We start from the raw sequence: 20927 nt of genomic DNA on the forward strand, positions 1-20927 counted from the left end.
AGGTAAATTTTATGGTATGTGTATTTTACCAGTAAAAGCTTTTCTTTCCTGGCAGTTCAAGTTACCTTCAGCTGGATTCTTTCAAGGCTTGTTTTGAAGCTTTGTGAGGGTGCATCACCCCCAGGAAAGGTGAGATCTTGGCTTGAAAGCTGGAGCAAGTCTCGAGGCCCTCTGGGCCTGTCTGGCGCTTTTACTCGGCCTTTGTCCTCTGTGTGTCTGCTCAGCGCCTCGGGGGCTCAGGGAGGACTCTGTCATGGCTGGTCAGGACGTGAACATCCCCAGCTGTGTGTGAGCTCTGGGGATTGTTAGCTTCTATCTTCCTGCTCCTTCTTTGCCCGGCATTCGCTCTGTCAGGAGCAAAGTCAGGAGGACCCTTATGGAGATTTCTGGAGCTTTTTCTGTGTGCGGCTTCTAGCTGTCTAGGATTCTGCTACCCAGACCCCGCTACCTCTGCCTCCTTGAACTCAAATCTCTGTCTCCAGGTCTCAGAGAGCCTGCTGTGGTCTGTGGGATCCCCCTCCCCTGCACTGTGGTCTGGAACGTGCGCCCAGTTAGAAAGTCAGGGCAAACGCAGGCCTCACCCGACTTGTTTCCTTTTCCTCGGGGGTCATGGGTCTGCACTGACTGTTGTCCAAGGTCTGAGATCATTTTTTTCATATCTTCTGTCTGGTTTGATAGTGTTTAACAACGAGTCTAGTAAGTTAGTCCAGTTGTAGTAACTGCATCAGGGTCAGAAGAGGAAACTCAGTAGAGTTTTAATGTGCTTTTTTTTTTTTAATGGAGGTGCTGGGGATTGAACCCAGGACCTCCTGTGTGCTAAGCATAGGCTTTACCACTTGAGCTATACCCTCCCCCCCAATGTGTTGTATCTGTATGTTGATTATTTTGTGATATTCTGATTCACCTTGAAATCTAAAGGTTTGGGATTTTAACGCCATTTGGTTTGTACAATGGACCTTGTCAGGAAGCTCGTTCCCCGAGGATGAAGCTGCCAGAGTCCCATGTGGAACATTCTGGAATGACACTGGTAACAAACGGATGTCTCTGTTGATTCCTTCAATTGAAAAGATGAAGATCTGAATTTCCCAGTGACTCTAGGCCATAGTTCTGAGTAAAAAAAAGTACAAATGAAACATCAGAATTCTCTTAAACATTCCACTATATTTACAGTCCCTTAGTGACATTTAAAAATTCTTTTCCTTTTTTTTCTTCTAGTTTTATTGAGATGTAACTGCTGTACAGCACTGTGTAAGTTTAAAGTGTACGGGATAGTGATTTGACTTACATCATGAAATGGTGACCATGGTAAGTTTAGTGAACATCCATCATCTACAAAGATAGAAAGGTAAAGAAAATTTTTGATGGGTTTTCTTCCCTGTGATGAGTAACTATTTAGGATTTACTCTCCTGATGGCTTTCCTTTATAACGTACAGCACTGTTAATTCTATTATCATATTGTACATTACATCCCTGGTAGTTATTTATCTTATCACTGGAAGTCTGTGCCTTCTGCCTGCCTCCATCCAGTTCCCCTCTTGCCACCCCATCCCTCTGGTAACTACAAATCTGATCTCTTTTTCTGAGTTGGTTCATTTGTTTGTTTTTAAGTTATAATTGACCTACAACACTATGTTAGTTCCTGATACACAACATAGTGATTCAGTATTTTTATACATTTCAAAATAACCACCATGATAAGTCTAGTTTCCATCTTCACCCTACAAAGGTATTACAAAATTATTGACTGTTCCCCACACTGTACATTTCATACCCGTGACTCATTTATCTTGTAGGTGAACGTTTGTACTTCTTAATCTCCTTCACACCACATCAACAAATTGAAGAATAAAAATCAGAATAAGATCTTCTCAACAGATGCAGAAAAAGCTTCCAACAAAACTCAACATCATTACTCTAAACATTTTGATCTTTTGAACATTCTGTATTTACAGTATGTGTCTTTCAGATACAGTTGGGCCATTCTTCTTTATTCAGCCTGACAATCTGAGTTTCATTTCAGCCATTGTCTTTACAGTTAAGGTAATTATTGATATGGCTGAGTACAGTCTGCCATTTTTCTGTTTACTGTTTGTCCCATCTGTTTGTTTGTTTCTCTCTCCCTCCTTCCTGCCTTCTTTTGGGTTAAACATTTCTTAGTATGTCATTTAATTCCTCTACTTATGCCATCTCTTAACAGATGTTCTATAGGGATTACAATGTCATCTGTAATTTCTCGTAACTCCCTTTAGAGTTACGGTTGTACTTCCTGTAAAATGTAGGAATGAATGTTCCTAGTTTACCCTCCCTCCCACCTACATCCTGCGAAGTTCAGTATTAGTTCCTGCACACAACTGAAGTTTACCTCTTTGAAAGTCCCTTACAGTCACTTCTTCAGTCCTGATTTCTGGTCTTTAGGTCCTTCTCTAAGACTTTTTCTTATGGTTAATATTTGCCACCACTGGGCCACGGGTGGCAAGCATTATATATGATCCAGGTAGTCAGAAGTGGCTGAGAAAGCTGTAACTGGGCTTAAAGGAGTGCACTTAGCAAGGGTCAGGGCCAGAGCAGACGTCAGTATCGAGCAGTTTGGTTCACATGAAGTCAGAGAAAACAAGGTCCAAGCAAAGGGATCCAAAATCAGGTGGAAAAGATGATGTTATATAATTAGTAAGAGAAAAGAAAAGGTGGAAGCAAGAACACAAAGAGCTCTCGTGAGCTAACGTGGACTGTTTTCCCCTCAGCTGCCTGTGATCCTGTCTCACTGAGTTGATCCTTGTGCAGAAAGAGTCTAAATCAGTGGCATTTAATCTTGGCTGCACACTGGAATTGCCAGAGAAGTTTTAAAATTCCTGATGCCCAGACTACACCCCAGTCCAACTTAATCAGAATCTCTAAGGCTGGGATGCAGGCATTTGTTTAAAGTTTCCCAGATGATTTCAGTGTGCATACAAGGTAAATCACTATTGGTTTAAATGTTTGCAAATGTGCAAGTGAACAGGTGGCGTGTAGGGACAGAGGAAAGGAGGCTTCTGGGCTTGGATTTTTCTCTCTCTTTTCGCCTCTAGAAACTTCCTGGTGATTTTCCTTCTTGGGATCCTGATCCTCCCCACTTTGACTTCAGGTTGAAAACTGCTGTTTAGAGAGCCCTCAGCCTCAAGCAATGTTCAGTCTGCTCCTCCGATTAACTTTTCTACTGATATTAGACGCTCAGCTCCTTACTCTGTTTCTCCAGCTAAACTAGACTTTCTCCTCCGGGCTTCCCTGGAAATTCTCTTCTCTGCTTCAGCCATATGATTTGTAACTGAGACATCCATGGACCTCCTGCCCCCTTCCAGACCTAATAACACTTCAAGGAAGAGAGCCAGTTTCTGGGAGGCACAGCCACACACGTTTTTGTGACCCGCCCTGTGATACTTAGAGCAGGTCTATACAATCAGGAGAAGATACACAATTACCTCATGAGTTTGCTGCGTCCTATTCAGCATGAATTCCTTTATGCTGATGAAAGGCTGAACGCCCACGGAAGGTTTTCTCACGCCTCTTACATTTATAGGGTTTTTCTCCTGTATGAATTTTCTGGTGTTGAATAAGAGATGAGCTCTGGCTGAAGGCCTGGTCGCAGTCACTGCATTTATACGGCTTCTCTCCAGTGTGCGTTCTCAGGTGCTTGGTCAGGGATGAGCTCTGGCTAAGGCTTTCTCACATTCTTTACATTTGTAAGGCTTCTCCCCAGTGTGAATCCTCTGATGTCTTACAAGAGCTGAGCGGTCACTGAAGGCTTTCCCACATTCATTACACTTGTAAGGTTTCTCCCCAGTGTGGGTTCCTTGGTTTTGAATAAGAGCTGAACAGTAACTGAACACTTTCCCACATTCGCTGCATTCGTACGGCTTTTCCCCCGTGTGAGTCCTCTGATGTTGAGTGAGGCCTGACCTGTCGCTAAAGGCTTTCCCACACTCGTTACATCCGTAGGGTTTTTCTCCTGTATGAACCCGCTGATGTTTAATAAGGGAGGAGGTGTCATTGAAAGGTTTCCCACACTGCTTGCATTTATAGGGTTTCTCTCCAGTGTGTATTCTGTGATGCTGGATAAGGTACGTGCTTTGGTTGAAGGCCTTCCCACACTCATTGCACTCATAGGGCTTTTCTCCAGTATGGATGATGTGATGTTGGATGAGGGCTGACCGGTGACTGAAAGCTTTCGCACATTCGTTACACCCGTAGGGTTTCTCTCCGGTGTGAATCCTCCAATGCTGCATGAGCGATGAGCTCCGGCTGAAGGCCTTTCCGCAGTCCATACACACATAGGGCTTCTCTCCCGTATGAATCCTCTGATGCAGGACAAAGGCTGAGCAGTAAGTGAAGGACTTCCCACACTCAGTGCACTTCCAAGGCTTTTTCACTGAGTAAACTTTCTGATGTTTAACTGAGTTTGAACCTACCCCGATTCCGTTACAATCCTCCACGGGGTTTCTCCTGTGTTTAATTATGACTTGCCTTACATCTTTCTTCGGAATTCTTTGCTGCCTTTCTAATGTGCCTCCACATTCCCAGGCATCATCCTTTTCAAGTCTTTGAATTATCAGCTCCTGTTCAGGGGGTATTTCTTCATAAGCGTCCTGCTTTGAAAGGGACACTTTAGTTTCAGGTATGGCATCGGAATCTGAAATAAATAAAAAGTACAAAGGTTGGTGTTCTCTGTGCTAAGAGAAAGAAAACTGCTGAGGTGGCAAGAAGCTAGAAAGAATTAAAATGATGCCCATTAAAAATGCTTACTGGAATGTTCTCAGAAAGACCTTCATGGCAATAGCAGACAACAAAGTTTCAGTGAATAACAGAGATGAGAGAACGACTAATATGAGGGACAATAAGACGTCAGACAGTGAGGACGCTCTACCTGAGAGAATGGAAGACTGAACAGAATAACCATGGAAGAGGATAAGCAGACGGGATGAGAACAAATGTTAAAATAAAATAACGGAGGGAGCAGGAAGGAGAGTGATGAAAACACGGGTTGAGATTGGGCGGTACTGAAAAAGTATTAGACAAAAAAATTACTTATTAAAAAAAGAAGAAAACAAAAAAAATCACTTACAATAATACCACCTGGAGACAGCCACTTTTGACTTGTTTCTTTGTTTTAGTTTTTGTTTGGGAGGGGTGATAATTTGTTTTTTTTTTAAATAGAGGTACTGGGGATTGAACCCAGGACCTCATGCATGCTAAGCACGTGCTCTACCACTGAGCTACACCCTCCCCGCTACTTTTGACTTTTTAAATAGTTCTCTAGTCCTTCTTTAAAGGCACAGATTTTTTGTTTGTTTAGCATAGGCTTTAAGATTTTGTGTCTCCACTAACCACTGACCTCTCCCTCCTTCCCTCCCTTTCTTCATTTTTCCTTTCTTCTTTCCCTTCCTTCTTTCTTTCCTTCTTTCCTCACCATAAGGTAAGTTCTCTGAGGACAGGAAGCACACCTCTTTTGCTCACTGATATTTCTTAGGGCCTCTGACAGTGTTGTAGAGAGCAAGTACATGCTTAAATATATGCTGTATGAACCCAACTGAACACAAATAATACAGCAATGAGGCAAATCTAGAGGGCGCTAGCCATTCTTTTTTGTTTGTTTCTTTTGGGGGGGGCGGTTAGGTTTGTTTATTTGTTTTTAATGGAGGTACTGGGGATTGAACCCAAGACCTTGTGCATGCTAAGCATGCGCTCTGCCACTAAGCTATATCCTGCCCCACTGTGATAGCCTTTCTTAATATCCTTTTATCCCATTATAGAAACATAACTGATGTTTCAGTAAAACATATTTTTAATGCTGCCATAATTTTCACAAGTTGATAATATCACAGTACATAAAGTTTAACATATGCTTTGAACTATAATATTAGACACTTACGCAGTGTTTATTATCTGTAAGCTACCAGTCTACTACTTAGTACATATCTAAACCTAACAAAACCTCAAAAAGATTTTCTAGCTGAACGTCAGAAACCAGCCACAACAAAGAAACCAAGTTCTATGGATTATACCCCCCAAATCTCTCTCAAATACATCCTGTATTCTTCCTCCCTGTTACTTACCACACCAGTTCAGCCACCATCACCTTTCACCTAAACTAATGCAACAGCCTCACAAGGGGTCTGCTTGCATCCTCTCTCCAAGCACCCCTTCCCAGCCCCACTCAAATCAGATTGTATAAAACCATATTCAGAGTAACCAACAGAGCCAGATTCAATGATACCCGGATATTGGACCCAGGAGGGGATTTAAAATAACTATGATTAATATGTAAAAGGCTCTAGTGGAAAAGGTGCACAATACACATTAATGCTTGGGGAATCTTAGCAGAGAGATGGAAACTATAAGAGAAAGTCAAATGGAAATTCTAGAAAGGAAAAAATATAGTAATGGAGATGAAGAATTTCTTTGATGGGCACATCCATAGAGTCAACAAAGCTAAGAAAAGAATCAGTAAACGTGCAAATAGGTCAACAGAAATTATCCAAACTAAAACACAAAGAGGGAAAAAGACTGAAAAACTAACAAAGCAGAAGAGAGCAGCTAAGAGCTGTAGGACAGTATCAAAGGCTTAAATGCACACGGAACTGCAACCTTGGAAGGAGCAGAGATGGAGTGGGCAGAAACAGTGCCTGATGTGTCAATGGCTGAAAACAACTAACAGAGGACATCAAACCAAAGATCCAGGGAAGCTCAGAACCCCAAGTAGAATGAAACACACTCACACACCTAGACACATCATATTCAAACTGTAGAAAATCAAAGATTCAGGCAAAAATCCTAAAGGTAGCCATAGGAAAAAGACACATTTCATATGGAAGAACAAAGATCAAAATGATAGCAAACTTTTTGTCACAAATTATAAGCCAGAGACAATGAAGTGACAGTTAAGGTGCTGAAAGAAAAAAAAAACTGTGAATGAAAATAAATATAAAAGTCTTTTTTTTTTTCATTTTTTAAATTGCTCTGAAAGATAACTGTCTTAAACAAAAATAGTAGCAATGTATTGTGGTCTTACAGCATATGTAAAGGTCAAATGCATGACAATTACACAAAAGATGGGAGGGACAAATTAGAAGTTTACTGAAGTAAGGTTTCTCATACTATACATGGAGTTTTATAATATTCTTTAAAGGTATATTATTATTAATTAAAGAAGGATATTGGGAACTCTAGTATAACCACTAAAAAACTTTTAAAATAAGATTTAATGCTAAGTTAATAGTGGAGATAAAATGGAATAATAAAAAATAATCAAAAGACAGGCAGAAAAAGATAAAAATGAACAAAGAAAAGTTGGAGCAAAAACAGAACAACTAGCTGCATAGAGGATTTAAATACATCCATAACAATAATTACTTTAAATGGTCTATACACACCAACTGAAAAATCACACAGATTGTCAGAATGGATTTAAAAACCAGACCCAATTATATGCTGCCTACAAAAAACTCACTCTGAATAGTTTAAACAAAAAGAATGGGAACATATACTATGTAAACAAAAATTAAAAGGAAGCTAGAAGAAACAACAACAACAAAAAAGGAAGTTAGAGTGGTCATATTAATGTAAGACAAAATAAACTTCCAAATAAGGAATATTACCAAGGTCAAAGAGGGACACTGCATAATGATAAAGGGGTCAATTCACCAAGAAGACGTAACAATTCTTAATGAGAATATACCTAACAAGAGTTTCAGAATACATCAAGAAAAACTGATGGAACTAAAAGGATAAGTAGAAAAGCCCACAATTATAGTTGCAGAATGCAACACTCCACAGTTAGTAATCAGTAGAGGCCAACAGGCAGGAAATCAGTAAAGACAGAGAAAACCTACAATACTGTCAAGCAACCTGACCTACTTAACATTTATTTCCAAGTGTGTATGGAACATTATGCACTTATAAATAACACAACAAAGCTCAAACATTTTAAATAACTAAAATCATACAAAGTATCTCTGACCACAACAGAATCAAACTACAAAATCGAAAACAGAAATTTGTGTAAATAACCAAGAGTCAGAGGAGACAAGTGAAAATAGAAATTATTTTGAATTGAATGAAAATGAAAATACCATGTATCAAAATTGTGGAATGCAGCTAAAGCAGAAGGAAATTTACGGCATTAAATGTTCATAGTAGAGAAGAAAGATCATATACCAGTGATCCCCTTGGGAAACTAAAAAAAAGGAGAGCAAATTAAACAAAGCAGAGGAGAAAAATAATAACGGTAAGAGCATCAGTGCATAACGCGGCAAACAGAAAACAGCAGAATCGATGAAATCAAAAGCTGGTTCTTTGAAAAGATCACCAAAAATGTTAAACTCCTAGGAAGACCAACAAAATTAAAACAGAAGATACGGATTACCAGTTGCAGAAATGAAAGGCAGGAAACTACTACCAGAGCTCGTTCAAGAAGAAATAGATCATTTGAATAGTCCTATAACTACCAAGGGACCTGGATCGAAGGTTGAAAACCTTCCAAAAAAGCAAACTCAAGACCCAGATGGCTTTACTGGATTGAGCTTTTGGTGTCATAGCTAATAAAATTTTGCCTTATAAAAGGTCATAAAGACTGCCTCTAATGTTTCTTCTAGAAGTTTTATAGTTTTAGTTTTTATACTTAGATCTGTGATCCATTTGAGTTACTTAGTATATATGGTGGGAAGTATAGATTTAAGTTCATTTTTTTTGTATATGGATGTCCAACTTTTTCAGCATCATCTATTGAACGTTTTCAGCATCATCCTTTTAACGTTGAATTGCTTTTTCATCTTTGTCAGAAATTAATTGACCATACATGTGTGGGTCAATTTCTGGACTGTCTGCTCTGTCCTACTGATTTACATCTGTCCTTTCACCAATACCACACTGTTTTAATTAGTATAGCTTTCTAAGTCTTAAAACCAATATAATAATGGAGCTGTCCTTTTTCAGTCCCATATATGGCAAACGTTTACTTGCCAAAAGAGAACAGAAGCCCAACTTTGAGCACAAAATGATCATGAATCCCCTAGGGGATAAGAGGTCTCTGCGTCTTAAGCAAAAGTATGGCATTTTAGATGCCATTAGCTTATGTCCCAGTAAGCAGTATGCATTGAAAAATAACTTCCTTACCCCAAAATACCAGGCTCCCACAATTCTCCACCTTCATATCCATGCCCACGAATCTTTGGGCAGAATTCAGCTGTTCCTCCTCCACATGGGTGAAGTCCATTTCCTCATCCTTGACTGTCACCAGTTCCTGGAAGAACAGCACATTCTTATAGGACTTGGTAATCCCTGAGGGAAGAGAACAATCTAGAACAGGAAGAGTTTTTTAATCTGAAGGTTAAACCTTTATTTTAACTATTTTAATGGAATATTCTAAATTTTCTAAGTATTAATCTATGTTAGGGAAAATAATAATAACTAACAATTACAATGTTTTCTATGTACTAAGTCCTTTGAACTACCTCTTGTAATAATAATGATGTTAGGTAAGTACTATTATTAACATTGTTTACAGATGTGAGGATCAGATCTGAGATTTGGACACAGGCAGTCTTTTTTTTTATAAACATTTCTTTTATTGAGTTATACTCATTTTACAATGTTGTGTCAAATTCCAGTGTAGAGCACAATTTTTCAGTTATACATGAACATATATATATTGTTACTTTTTTTTTTCACTGTGAGCTACCCCAAGATCTTGTATATATTTCCCTGTGCCATACAGTATAATCTTGTTTATCTGTTATGCATTTTGAACTCCCAGTCTGTCCCTTCCCACCCCCCACCCCCTTAGCAACCACAAGTTTGTATTCTATGTCTATGAGTCTGTTTCTGTTTTGTATTTGTTTTGGTTTTTTTTTTTAGATTCCACATATGAGGGATCTCATATGGTATTTTTCTTTCTCTTTCTGGCTTACTTCACTTAGAATGACATTCTCCAAGGACATCCATGTTGCTGCAAATGGTGTTATGTTGTTTTTATGGCTGAATAGTATTCCATTGTATAAATATACCACATCTTTTTTATCCAGTCATCTGTCAATGGACATTTAGGCTGTTTCCATGTCCTGGCTATTGTAAATAGTGCTGCAGGTGAACAGTGGGGTGCAGGTGTCTTCAAAGCTATACTCTTAATTATACTCTTCTCTTACATATTTTACTAAGTAAACCTAATATAAATGAACCATTGAATGACAATGAAATGTTAATTACTGATTATGCTGTAGATGGGATAAAGCTCAGAAATGTAATTTATACCGATTTCTGGAATATTCTGAGATTTTATAGAAATTCAGCTTGATATCCTAAATGTATATAGACGGTCATGCTGTTCTAACAGAGGCTGCTTCTTTCTCAGTACTTTTCTTCTTTCTCGGTGCTTTGGGCCATGACTCAGATTTATTTAGTTATCCTCTTGTAATTAAAGTTGTTTTGAATGAGTGGATTTGCTGATTTGAAACTGAAAATGGCCACCTGTTCTAAGACTCCTACTCTGTTACATTGACAGCCATGTGAGTGTACTTTGTTGACCATAATTAATTGGAAAATGCTTTGTGGGAAAGCCAGTCAACAGAACAGAGTGGTTAGAGGCATAAGATTTAGAATCAGACATACCTGGGATCTGATTAGGGTTCAAACCCTTTTATGATTCTGAGCAGGTTACCGGGAGCCTCAGTTTACTGTGAAATAGGCATCACCCCTAACTCACAGGAGTATTTGTTTAAAATCAGTAAAGTAATGTTTGAAAAGTGGTTCTAAATGTTGGAGTTCCCCAGCACTCAATCTAGACATCTTCTCTTTCACCTACTCTTACATACCTATAAACAATCCCTTACTTCTCCCATCTTAAAAAGAAAACAAAAATCCAAAAAACCCTCTTTGGTCTTAATACTCCTTCCAGCTATCATCCGACTCCTCTCCTTTTCTTTAGAGTAAAACTCTCCAAACTAGTTGTCTGTAGCCTCTGGGGCCAATTTTTCTCCTCCCATTTTCTTCTGAGCCCGTTCCAGTTAGGCTCTCACTCCTGTCACTCCATGAAATTGTTCTTGGCAGTCGCCAATGGTCTTCCTATTGCCAAATCCAACAGTCAGTGCTCACGTATCGTCTCACTTGACTCAGCAGCTGCTTTTAACAAAGCTGATGACTCCCTTCTCCTTAGAACACTTTCCTCAATTGGTTACCAGGATGCCACACTTTGAACTTCCCCCGCCTCACTGGCCACATCTTCTCAGTCTCCTTTGCTGGTTCCTCTTCAGCTTCCTGACCTTGAAGTGTTGGAAGCTACAGGGCTCAGTAATAAGATCCCATCTCTTTTCTGTCTACACTTATTCCCTTAGTGATCACAGTTTCATACTTTAAAGTACCATTCACACCGATTACTCCCAAATTTAAAGCTCCTGCCTGAGCTCTCCCTAGAGCTTCAAGTGGTCAGGGAAAAATTACTTTGGTTCAGTTCTCCGGATGGGATTTCCATGAACCTCTGAAGCAAGATGAAAGAAATAAATTAGAACACTCTATGAACACCAAGCTGAAATTTCAGGGGAGGGAAATTAAACTCAGACTCACTTGGAATTCAACAGGAAGGAGCTCTACGGTAGGACTCATTTCTTCTGTGCTCTGTTCTTGGGGCAGAGAAGCATCCTTAGTAGTCATGGCTGGAAGGAGTAGGAAAAAAGCCATGAGGGAGGTAAATACTATCTTCCCACTTCCAAATCCAGTAGGACAAAAGCTATCACAAGACAGGTGAATTATATACATAATCCCTACTCTACTCAACTCCAAAAGCTCTAATGAGGAGAAAGACAATAACAACATGAAAGTGCTTTGACCAAGTTAAACTCAAGGACCCATAATATGTCAACCTTTTGCAACAGTCTAACAGGGCTGAAAAAGTGTGACCTGCTCTTTTTTACAAAAGCAAGCACTATGGAATATCCTCCCTTCCATGGCTTCAGAGGGAATGTGGATGAGCACTGAAGTGCTGAAAGAGGAAGATGGGACAGGGAGATGTATTACAAGGATTCTACTTAGTGATTTCCAAGCATGGTCATTGCCTGCGTTTCTCTACTTTGGGGCCTTCTCCTGATGTGTGTCTGCTGCACTGTTCCTATCATGCAAGGTCACCTAACCTTTTCATTCCCATCAAGGGTATTTCCTCCACTTGTCCCCACTTTCAATTCCATGTTTATTTCTGTAATTGTTACCTTTTTCCTCAAGTTCAGTGGTCCATAATCAGCTTCTCTTCCTTGTCCTGTTATTGCTGACTTCCTCTGTACTCACTGTTTCCGATGAAATAAACATGGGCTTCTCAGCAATACCTAATCTGCTTCTTTCTGTAAATCATTCAACTCTACTCTGAAGCCCTGGAGAGAGATGTGGGGGTTAGGTTTGCCACCACCAGCCCCCCACTCTGGAATTGATTCCCACTCCCTGGGGCACCTCCCTCTCCCTCTTCTCCTAGGAAAAGTTAAGTCCTAGGGCCTCAGAAGTCATTTTACTTTGCTTGGATCCTTCATTAGTCTAGATTAACCTCCGCAGCTGGAAGGGCATCCTTTGGAGTACTCAGATCAGTCATTATATTCCACACCAGGGCAAAAATAGAGAATCAGGACAGTGAACTGTGAGCCTCAGTCACACACCTGGTTCCAGACGGTCCAGACACTCTCATGAGACCCTAAAGCACAGAAGTGGCCATTAGCTAGCCTGTGATTATTGCTGCAGTAACTAAAAGCAGGGCTCCCACAGTTGCTTCATCCTTGTGATTCATAAACACACTGAAACTGATAAATGGGGCCGTACATCCGATTCCTCACTCGCTCCATAAGACTCTGAAAATATACAGGCTGGGATTCCCTTCCACGCTCAGAGTCGAACCCTTTACCCAGGCCCTCTAAAACTCTGACAGAGCAAAACACAGAGGGGACATGAGTAGGACACGGACCCCATTTTTTTCTTTCTGTCCCCAGAGTTCAGAACTTCAAGGCTCTCAGTGCAGTGACAAAACCTAAAGCCACCACCAGCAGGAGACGCTCGCGTTCTCCGCTCCTCGGAAGCCTGGCTCTGCGACCTCCTCATTCCTCTTCCCAGAATCCCCCGATCTGCCACGCCCCGTTTAGTGCCCGCGGACTCCATTTCCCAGAGTGCTTAGCGGCAACCTCGCTGCTGGGACGCTCCTCGGCTGAGAACAAAGCTCACAAAGCCGGCTCGCTACCCAGCCGAAAACACCTCAGAGGAGTGTGCGGAGCGCCCGGGGCTGTGGGACGTAGGCCGGGTCCAGCGCGGCCCAGCCCTTCCCCGCCCAGGCCGACCCGACAGCCCCGCCTTCGCTGCGGTGGGAGGCGCGGGAGCCGCGCGCCCGACGTGCGGGTCCCCGAGACCGGCGCCTCGGGCCCGGCTTTCTCTTACCCCGGACGCCCTGCGGACCCGGCTCCGGGCCTGGGGCTGGTTCCCCGCCGGGCTGCGCTCTGGGAGGGGCGGGAGAGGCGGACGCAGTCGCCGTCCGGACCCTCGGAGCTGCGGGGAGACAAAAGGCTCGAGCCCGAGGCTCCGTCTGGAGTTGCATCTGCGCACTTGGAGGCGACCGCGCCGGGTCGGGGGTCCCGGTGGAAGGACTCCACTTCCCAGAGGGCTCGGGGACACCGATGCCTGTCCCGGTGGGCGTCTGCAGCGCGAGGGCAGAGAACTGCGGGCCGTCACTGTCGGCTTTAAAATGGAGACAATTCCCCATCGGACAGGTCTCTTCTGAATAAAATGAGAAGCTGTCAGCGGGGGACGGTATAAGCTCAGTGGTAGAGCGCGTGCTTAGTATCAGCGAGGTCCTGGGTTCAATCCCCAGTACCTCCATTTAATAAATAAACCTATCCCCCCTCCCGCCAAGGAAAACAACAACAACAACAAAAAGCTGTTCTTTAAAAGCTCCAAGTGATTTTAGTGTGTAATTATTAATTGGAGGTGGACGATGGGGACTTGTGACACAGTGTTTTTCCTAGCATTTCTGTCTTGTAATAAAGCCGCAAATCTGGAAACCGAGTGCTAGTGCTGATTTTGTTGAAAGCTTTCCGGCTGATTTAAAAAGCATAGGCAGACGGGAGAAGCCATTGCCCTGATAGGAGAGATAGAAAAGAAGAAACACGGTTAGGAATGAGTTCACAAGGAAGTCAGATATGAGAAGCAGCAGCAGCTTGTAGGGAGGTTGGCTCTGAAGTGGAGAACTGTGCGGACCTAGAGTTTAGGGACATTAGTCCTGGAAGGGTGGCTTCCTGGAGCCAAAGATAAACCAAAACAGAGACACTTCTTTCTTCCTTGTTGAAAACACTCAGGGCTATAGCTCTAGGTCTTCACAGAAATCCAGAGAAACCGTTAGTATCTCAGTTGTCATTTCTAGTCCACGTTAACATAGTCACTGGAACAGTCTCCACATCTCTTCTTGCCTTTCCTCAATCTGTGCTATTCAAAGCAGGCAAGATTAACTTTTAAAAGTTAAATCTGTCAGTGTCACTCTTCTCAGAACCCTTCAGTGGTTCCCTGTGACCTGGAGTAAGATGTAAATTCCTTAACACAGATAATAAAACCCTGCATAATCTGCCTCTGCCAATCCTAGATTATCTGTGGCTATTTCCCTATCTTTATACTCAGATCATGTGGCCTTTTTAGTACCTCACACAACCCAAACTCTTTGCTATCCCTTAATCTGCACATTCTCTCTGCTTAGAACATCGCACTCTAATCATACTTTAGATTTCAGTTCAAATGTCACTTCTCCAGAGAAGCCTTCCCTCCCCCTCCCTTCCCTTTAATTCACATTGTTTCACAGAACCCTGTTTTTTATCTCCATAGACTTGCCACAATTTATAATTACACATTTTTCTCCCTGTTATTTAATGTACATGGGCACACCAGAATGGGTGTCAACAGCTTGGAAGAAAATCCCAGAGACAAGAGTGGAACATACTTAAGAACTGCTATATTCCAATACTCTTGGTGGCAAGGAAAACGATACTGAGTGTAAAAACGTGCACGGACAACGCTGAATGGGAAAATGGTTCAGAATAGAATTCAGAATGTGAAGAGTTAAGCAATACCTTCACCATTTTATTTTCCTTTTTATGTGAGTACAAGAGGCATATATCATTTTTAAATGTATGATTAAAATTATGGCTAGTAAGTCTAAAAGGGAGCTATTAATAGTATGAAATAAAAGGTCAAAGTGATAAAGTATTCTATTGTCATTTAGTTGGCGTTTTTTTTTTTTTCTTTATTGGTGGCTCAGAAAGTAATGGTGCCTCTTATACCACCATGATGCCTTAGAATCATGGAATATTCCAGCGCTGCTGGGAGGATGGCCAGAGCCTCAAAATCCCCAGGGACCTGAAGGTTATTTCTGGAGTCAAAAGCAAGTGTTCCCTGAGCCCCTTCCCCTCACCCTGTCTAATTCTACCTTGTCCACCTTTGCATCCTGCTTTGTACATCCCAGTGATGAAAGGACAAGAAACCCAGAGGGAAACCCCCAAACTGTCGGGACGCCCGAGGATAGCAAATACTGAATTCTGCAACTGGGAAGTGAAGAAGTTAGCATGTGATAAATATACAAAACAGGTGGGCATTTGTGACTTTGTGGTACAGCAGTAGCACATCTGATTTTAGATCAGATAGTTGAGCATTCAAATCACTTTGGCGTCAAAGCAGGTGTTATGCTGTCAATTCTGAGATTTCACCAATCATTGGCCTTTAAAAACCACACCTAAAGGAGGCTTTTTTTTTTAAGCTCAGCAAAGGACAGACTTACAGACGTTTAAACCGAAGAGGGAGTGGGGCTGTCACAGTGAAAGCTTAATCCTGATAAATCCACAACGATCTCCATTTCTGCTAACCTGGGGTTTTCCCCACTCAGGTCGTGAGCGAGGAACTGGTTTGTATCTGGGACTTGATTGTTTCATACCCCTCTTGGAGGATTTAAATGAATCCTAAGTAACAAGGTGATAAATGCCAGGGTAACTTTCCACTCTCATAGAGTTCAAGAACTCCATCATCAACATAAATTTTGAATCAACCTCACAGTATTTTCTCTTTAGCTGTAATGTTCAGAGGCTTTTGACGGAGGAAGCTTAAACTGCGTGGTAATGGTGGTTGGGGTGGGGAGCTGGGACTGGGGAACTGACTTCATCAAGATGACAGAAATATCAACAAGGAGACAGTGCCACATCTGTCTGGGGACCAATAAAACTGTTCACACCAGAGTGAATTCATTAACAAAGTCTCTGCATGCCCTGTTTTAATGTCCTCCCTGATTGCTATCTGAAGAATAGTCCTAATAAGGATAGGTTGGAAACGACCTAAACGCTGGCTCACGTGGGGTTTTCTTCTCTTCCAGGTCATCCTTGCCCTGCAGCTCAAGTCCCTTTCCATGGCTTAGTTGTTCATAAGAAGTCTCTTTGGACTAAAGAAAAGGTAAGAGAAAATCCACTATTGGGAGCCCGCGGACAGACACCACTTCCGTTTTGTTCACGACCGAATCTATCCCGGTGGCTAAAAAGACACGCCCTTGACCCCGACGTGATTTGAACACGCAACCTTCTGATCTGGAGTCAGACGCGCTACCGTTGCGCCACGAGGCCCTGGGGACAGCGCTCTTTTTTGTGCCTTAGAGGGACAATTTCAGCGGTTGTCAGATACAGTGTCCAGTATTTTTTTCCTAACACTGCCTTTATTGTGGCTTGGGGTTAACTGTGAGCTCTTTGCCCCTTTTATAACGAGGCTACTCCAAGCGAGACGTAAATGTAAATGAAGCGGGTGGGAAACTGAGGGCTCAGGGACTACTCGCCCTCCTAATCCAGGAATCCCACCTCCCCTGCCGAGGCTTTTAGGGAGCGATGTTTGGGGAAAGACTGGAAAATGAGAAGTTCAGCTCACAGGGAAGGTGGAGCGCGGTGATCAGGGCTCCGGATTCTCTCTTCCCCGAGCCCCCCTGCGCCCCGAGCCCCGCGGGGGTTTGCAGTGAGCCACACCTATGGGGGACACTATTTCCCTTTACCAAACGGAGGCTTAGAAGTTTCCGGTTTTCTTTTTCTTTTTTTTTTCCTCTTTTTTTCTTTTCTTCTTTTTTCTTTAAAAATAGCATACTCCCTTTAGAAATCTCGTCAGATACAAGACAAAACAAAACAAAACCCACTACCCTAAGAAGCATTGAGCGCCCGCAGGCACCGGGGTCTGTACGACGTCCCACCTGACTTTTCACCTTTTTCAAGTGAAAGAACAGAGGGGTGGGGGAGGGGAGCCCAACGCTTTATGGCTGGGATGTCGCGCCTGCCCCACCGGGAGCAGACTTCAGCAGTAGCGCTCGGTGCGCTGCGCTCAGCAGGGTGGGGTGGAGTTGGCATCTGGGAGACCTGGACTCGGGAGTCGTGGGACAGCCAGTTGTCCCCGACTTGGGCATCATACAAGCTTCCTGGATGAAGTACGAAGGCTGACTCTCCATATCCTTGGTGGTATTATGCGAGACGCTCCATTTCTGAGTTTTAGGACACGCAGAGAGAATGCTGTTTGAGTCGGGAACCAAGAATGGTTTAGATAGTCCCTCATTTGTGTGTCACGACTAGCCTGGCTGGGAGCGCTTTGGGCTGAAGACTCGAGGGCCTCTGGTTCTGCGCGGGGTTCCACAGGGCCTTCCTTCTCCCCACCCCCCCCATATCCAGGCCTCCTGGGTGTCATGTCATTTATAAAAGAACGGCCATGCCCGGCAGTGTACTGTACGCCCTGTAGTGAATTTGCTGCAGCAACTGGAGAAACAGCCTTCATCGCACCCACTCCCCTCCCCGCATTTCTCAGAGCTTGGACGGCGCCAGTTCAAGGTGCAACACGAAGAAAAGTAATTTTTTGTTGTTTCAAGAATGTATTTTATTTTCAAATTATAGCAAATGATGCTAGTTTCCCTTTATATTGAGATATAGAGCCACTGGATGTAAAGGATCTCTAGATGTATCTCCTTCTAAGATAGATAGGCAGACAGACAGATAGACAGACATTTCTTTTTAATGAGAGTCGATTTAAAAATAACAGAAGGAGGTGGGGAGGATATAGCTCAGTGGTAGAGCGTGTGCTTAGCATGCACAAGGTCCTGGGTTCAATCCCCGGTACTTCCGTTAAAAAAAAAAAAAGTTATTTAAAAATAACAGAACGGTGAAGTGAGCACCTTCAGGACACAGACTTGGGAATCTCACGCCTGATACGAGGAATTCTCCCCAAACTCCAGCCGAGGTGTGTGGGGAGGGCCAAAGAGAGCCCCCGCCCCCCACCCCGCCATATTTCTTTTCCCCCAGGAAGCCCCCTAACCCCGATGCCCTCGCAGGTGGGATCAGCCGTGGGAGATTTTCCGCCCGATTGGGGTCAGCAGCTGCGCGCCCACCCCAGTAGCGCTTTTTTGTTCTCAAGCAGTTTCACTTGAAAAGGGAAAAAAAAAAGTTGAACGGATTGAAACAAGAAACTTTCTGTCATCAAACAATGGAAAACTGCTATACTTGATGTCTCAAAAAGCGCGTTTTTATTCGAATAAAACCACGGTGTTTCCCTGGAGGCGCCCCGTCCCCGCTGGAGAGGCCTTGAAGCAGCTCCGCGCCTGCACCTGCGAGGGGGATTATTAGGCTGGAAATGAAGCAACTGCATAGCGGTCGGATTTAAAATGGACACCCTGCCCCCAAATGTCGCTAAAGCTGGAACCTCCGGATACATAGCCTTACCCTTTTGCGCCCCCCAAGAACTCAGACTTGACCTTGACGCCCAGGAGGTGGGAGGAGATATCCTTGCCTTGTTCCTGATTTTAGGGAGAAACTGTCCAGTCTTTTACCATTAATGTGTAATGTGGGCTATAGGTTTTTCATCAATCACAGGAAGAACTCTGTACTTTCCCTCAGGTTGACAATGCCTGTGGGTCTTGAAGACTTTGGGGCCATTTTTCAGGAGTTTTCTGGGAACTTATTACATGTTTACTTGAAAAACAAGAGGTGATTCCTCCAGGGGTCCCACCTGTTGCTCCCACTGGGCAGTGAGCTGGGGCACTGGGAACCAGCTGGCTCTCAGCAGGGCACCATGCCTCACCCAGTGTTGGATCCTCTCCCCAGCGGAAGGAGATTCTATCATTGAGGTGAATTTTGTTCTCCAGAACATAGGAAAGACAAGGACGTCTGCTTTCATCTCTCACATGCCTAAGTCACCATCCCCAACCCCACAGAGACCCACAAACTGCTGACCCCACCCAACCACAACCACTGACCCTCGAAGACCCCAAAATCACAGATTGCATGGGTTCCTGCTCCCCAGCCATATCAGACACCGACCCCAGAGCCCCACAACTCAACCTCACACCCACCACTGACCAAACTGCCTCAAGTACTCTCCCACACAAACCCTAACCACCCATGTCTGCAGTTCCCCCAACTGTCACACCCTGAATTCCTGTGTCTTTCACTGGTCAAGACCCCTGGTCTCCCATCTCCCTCTCCCTAGCAGATACTGCAGGTGTGGCTCCCTTATCCTTCCTCCTTTCTTTGAGACACTGAGTCCCCGTTGAGCCTTTACTGGACTCAGAGATGTGTCAGAGGTGAGGAGTTTTGAACAGGGAGCAGCCCAACAATGCTTCTCTCAAAGTTTGCTTTAGGCCAGCAAAGGGGGTGGGAAGGGAGGAGGCAGCAGACTCCTGTCTAAAAGCCAACTCCCCTCACCTCACCCTCTGACAATTAGTGGGCAGGTGCATTTAAAGGGGAGTGTCAGGGGTGTACAGACAGAGGGAAGGGGCTATTACACTCAGCTCTGATAGTCATCTTGAAATTAGTCATGTGGTGGGCAGATCAGTGTCATCCTGATTGTTTTAAGTACAGGTAATCTTCAGTTCCAGGGTCAGTCTGTTCCCATCTCTTTAAGGCCAGTTCTCTGAGTTGTGGCAGCTTGTGTCACGGCTACAGTCTGGGCATCACGTAGTTAACTTCCTCCACCTGGTGGGGCTTGTAGTATCTACAGGACCGCTCAAAGGACCCGGCTCAGAATACTAGTTAGAGCCCTTGAGGAGGAACTAAAGGTCTCTGACGTTGTTTAATGACTAAACTATTATTATTTTCTTTAGCTTGACTATTTTCCTTTGTTTCTGTATTTTCTTATTTCTCTGATTAAACTTACTCTTTGAGGGGGAGGGCATAGCTCAGTGGTGCAGTGCGTGCTTAGCATGCACAGAGTCCTGGATTCAATCCCCAGTACCTCCATTAAAAATTAATAATCTAATTGCCTCCCCCTCAAAAAAGATGAAAAAAATTAAAAATTTTTTAATTAAAAAAAGTCAAAGGTTTTCTGTGCCTATAGTGCCCCCTGGTGGGCAGATGTGAGTAACAACCCACACCTAATGTTTGAAGAGATGTGATGTCATGAAGACTTCTTGGGGAACTTCTCCATTAGAGTACACCTGGGGAATTCCCCAGGGCACACATTCAGATAACTAATATATAACTTCAATGTAAGTTCCCCGAGGATGAATGTTTGTGTCTCTTTTGCTCAGGGTTGTGGTCCCAGTGCCCATGCACATGCTCACACAGGAGTCTAACAGATGATCTATACATACTTGTTGAATGGCTGGAAGAGTCAAGTGCCCACTCTGCACATAGTAGTGTTTCAATGAATTCTTGTGGTCATTCCATCAGTGAACTGTTATTAATAACGTTCTGTGTGCAATACACAGAAGAAGAAACATACTGTCCAAAGCCACCTCAAAGAGCATTGGATTTTTATTTTAAGAGAAAGAAGGAAAGAAAAGCATTCCTCATGGGAATCCGTTTTCCTTCTTTTTTTAAAATTGAAGTACAGTCAGTTACAATGTGTCAATTTCTGGTGTACAGCACAGTGTCCCAGTCATGCATATACATACATA

General features: G+C 43.2%; 1 protein-coding gene, 1 long non-coding RNA gene and 1 other non-coding gene across 3 annotated transcripts; 1 reads left to right on the plus strand and 2 right to left on the minus strand.

The window, feature by feature from the left end:
* Positions 1-124: 124 nt before the first annotated feature.
* On the minus strand, positions 125-13584 carry LOC106731099 (zinc finger protein 501). Its single transcript, XM_032459770.1, is given in 7 exon segments — positions 125-1107; positions 3457-3690; positions 3693-4664; positions 9146-9272; positions 11588-11676; positions 12226-12384; positions 13427-13584. Coding segments are annotated over 4 exon segments (1401 nt in total). The 5' UTR covers positions 11675-11676; positions 12226-12384; positions 13427-13584; the 3' UTR covers positions 125-1107; positions 3457-3475.
* Positions 1287-9326, plus strand: LOC116657477. Its single transcript, XR_004312583.1, has 3 exons — positions 1287-1428; positions 8433-8437; positions 9316-9326. It is a non-coding gene; the product is annotated as an uncharacterized LOC116657477 (long non-coding RNA).
* A 2979-nt stretch (positions 13585-16563) lies between the features above and the next one.
* Positions 16564-16635, minus strand: TRNAW-CCA. Its single transcript has one exon. It is a non-coding gene; the product is annotated as a tRNA-Trp (tRNA).
* Positions 16636-20927: the final 4292 nt, after the last annotated feature.

Source organism: Camelus ferus, chromosome 18, assembly GCF_009834535.1.
Source record: "Camelus ferus isolate YT-003-E chromosome 18, BCGSAC_Cfer_1.0, whole genome shotgun sequence".
NCBI classification, from domain to species: domain Eukaryota; kingdom Metazoa; phylum Chordata; class Mammalia; order Artiodactyla; family Camelidae; genus Camelus; species Camelus ferus.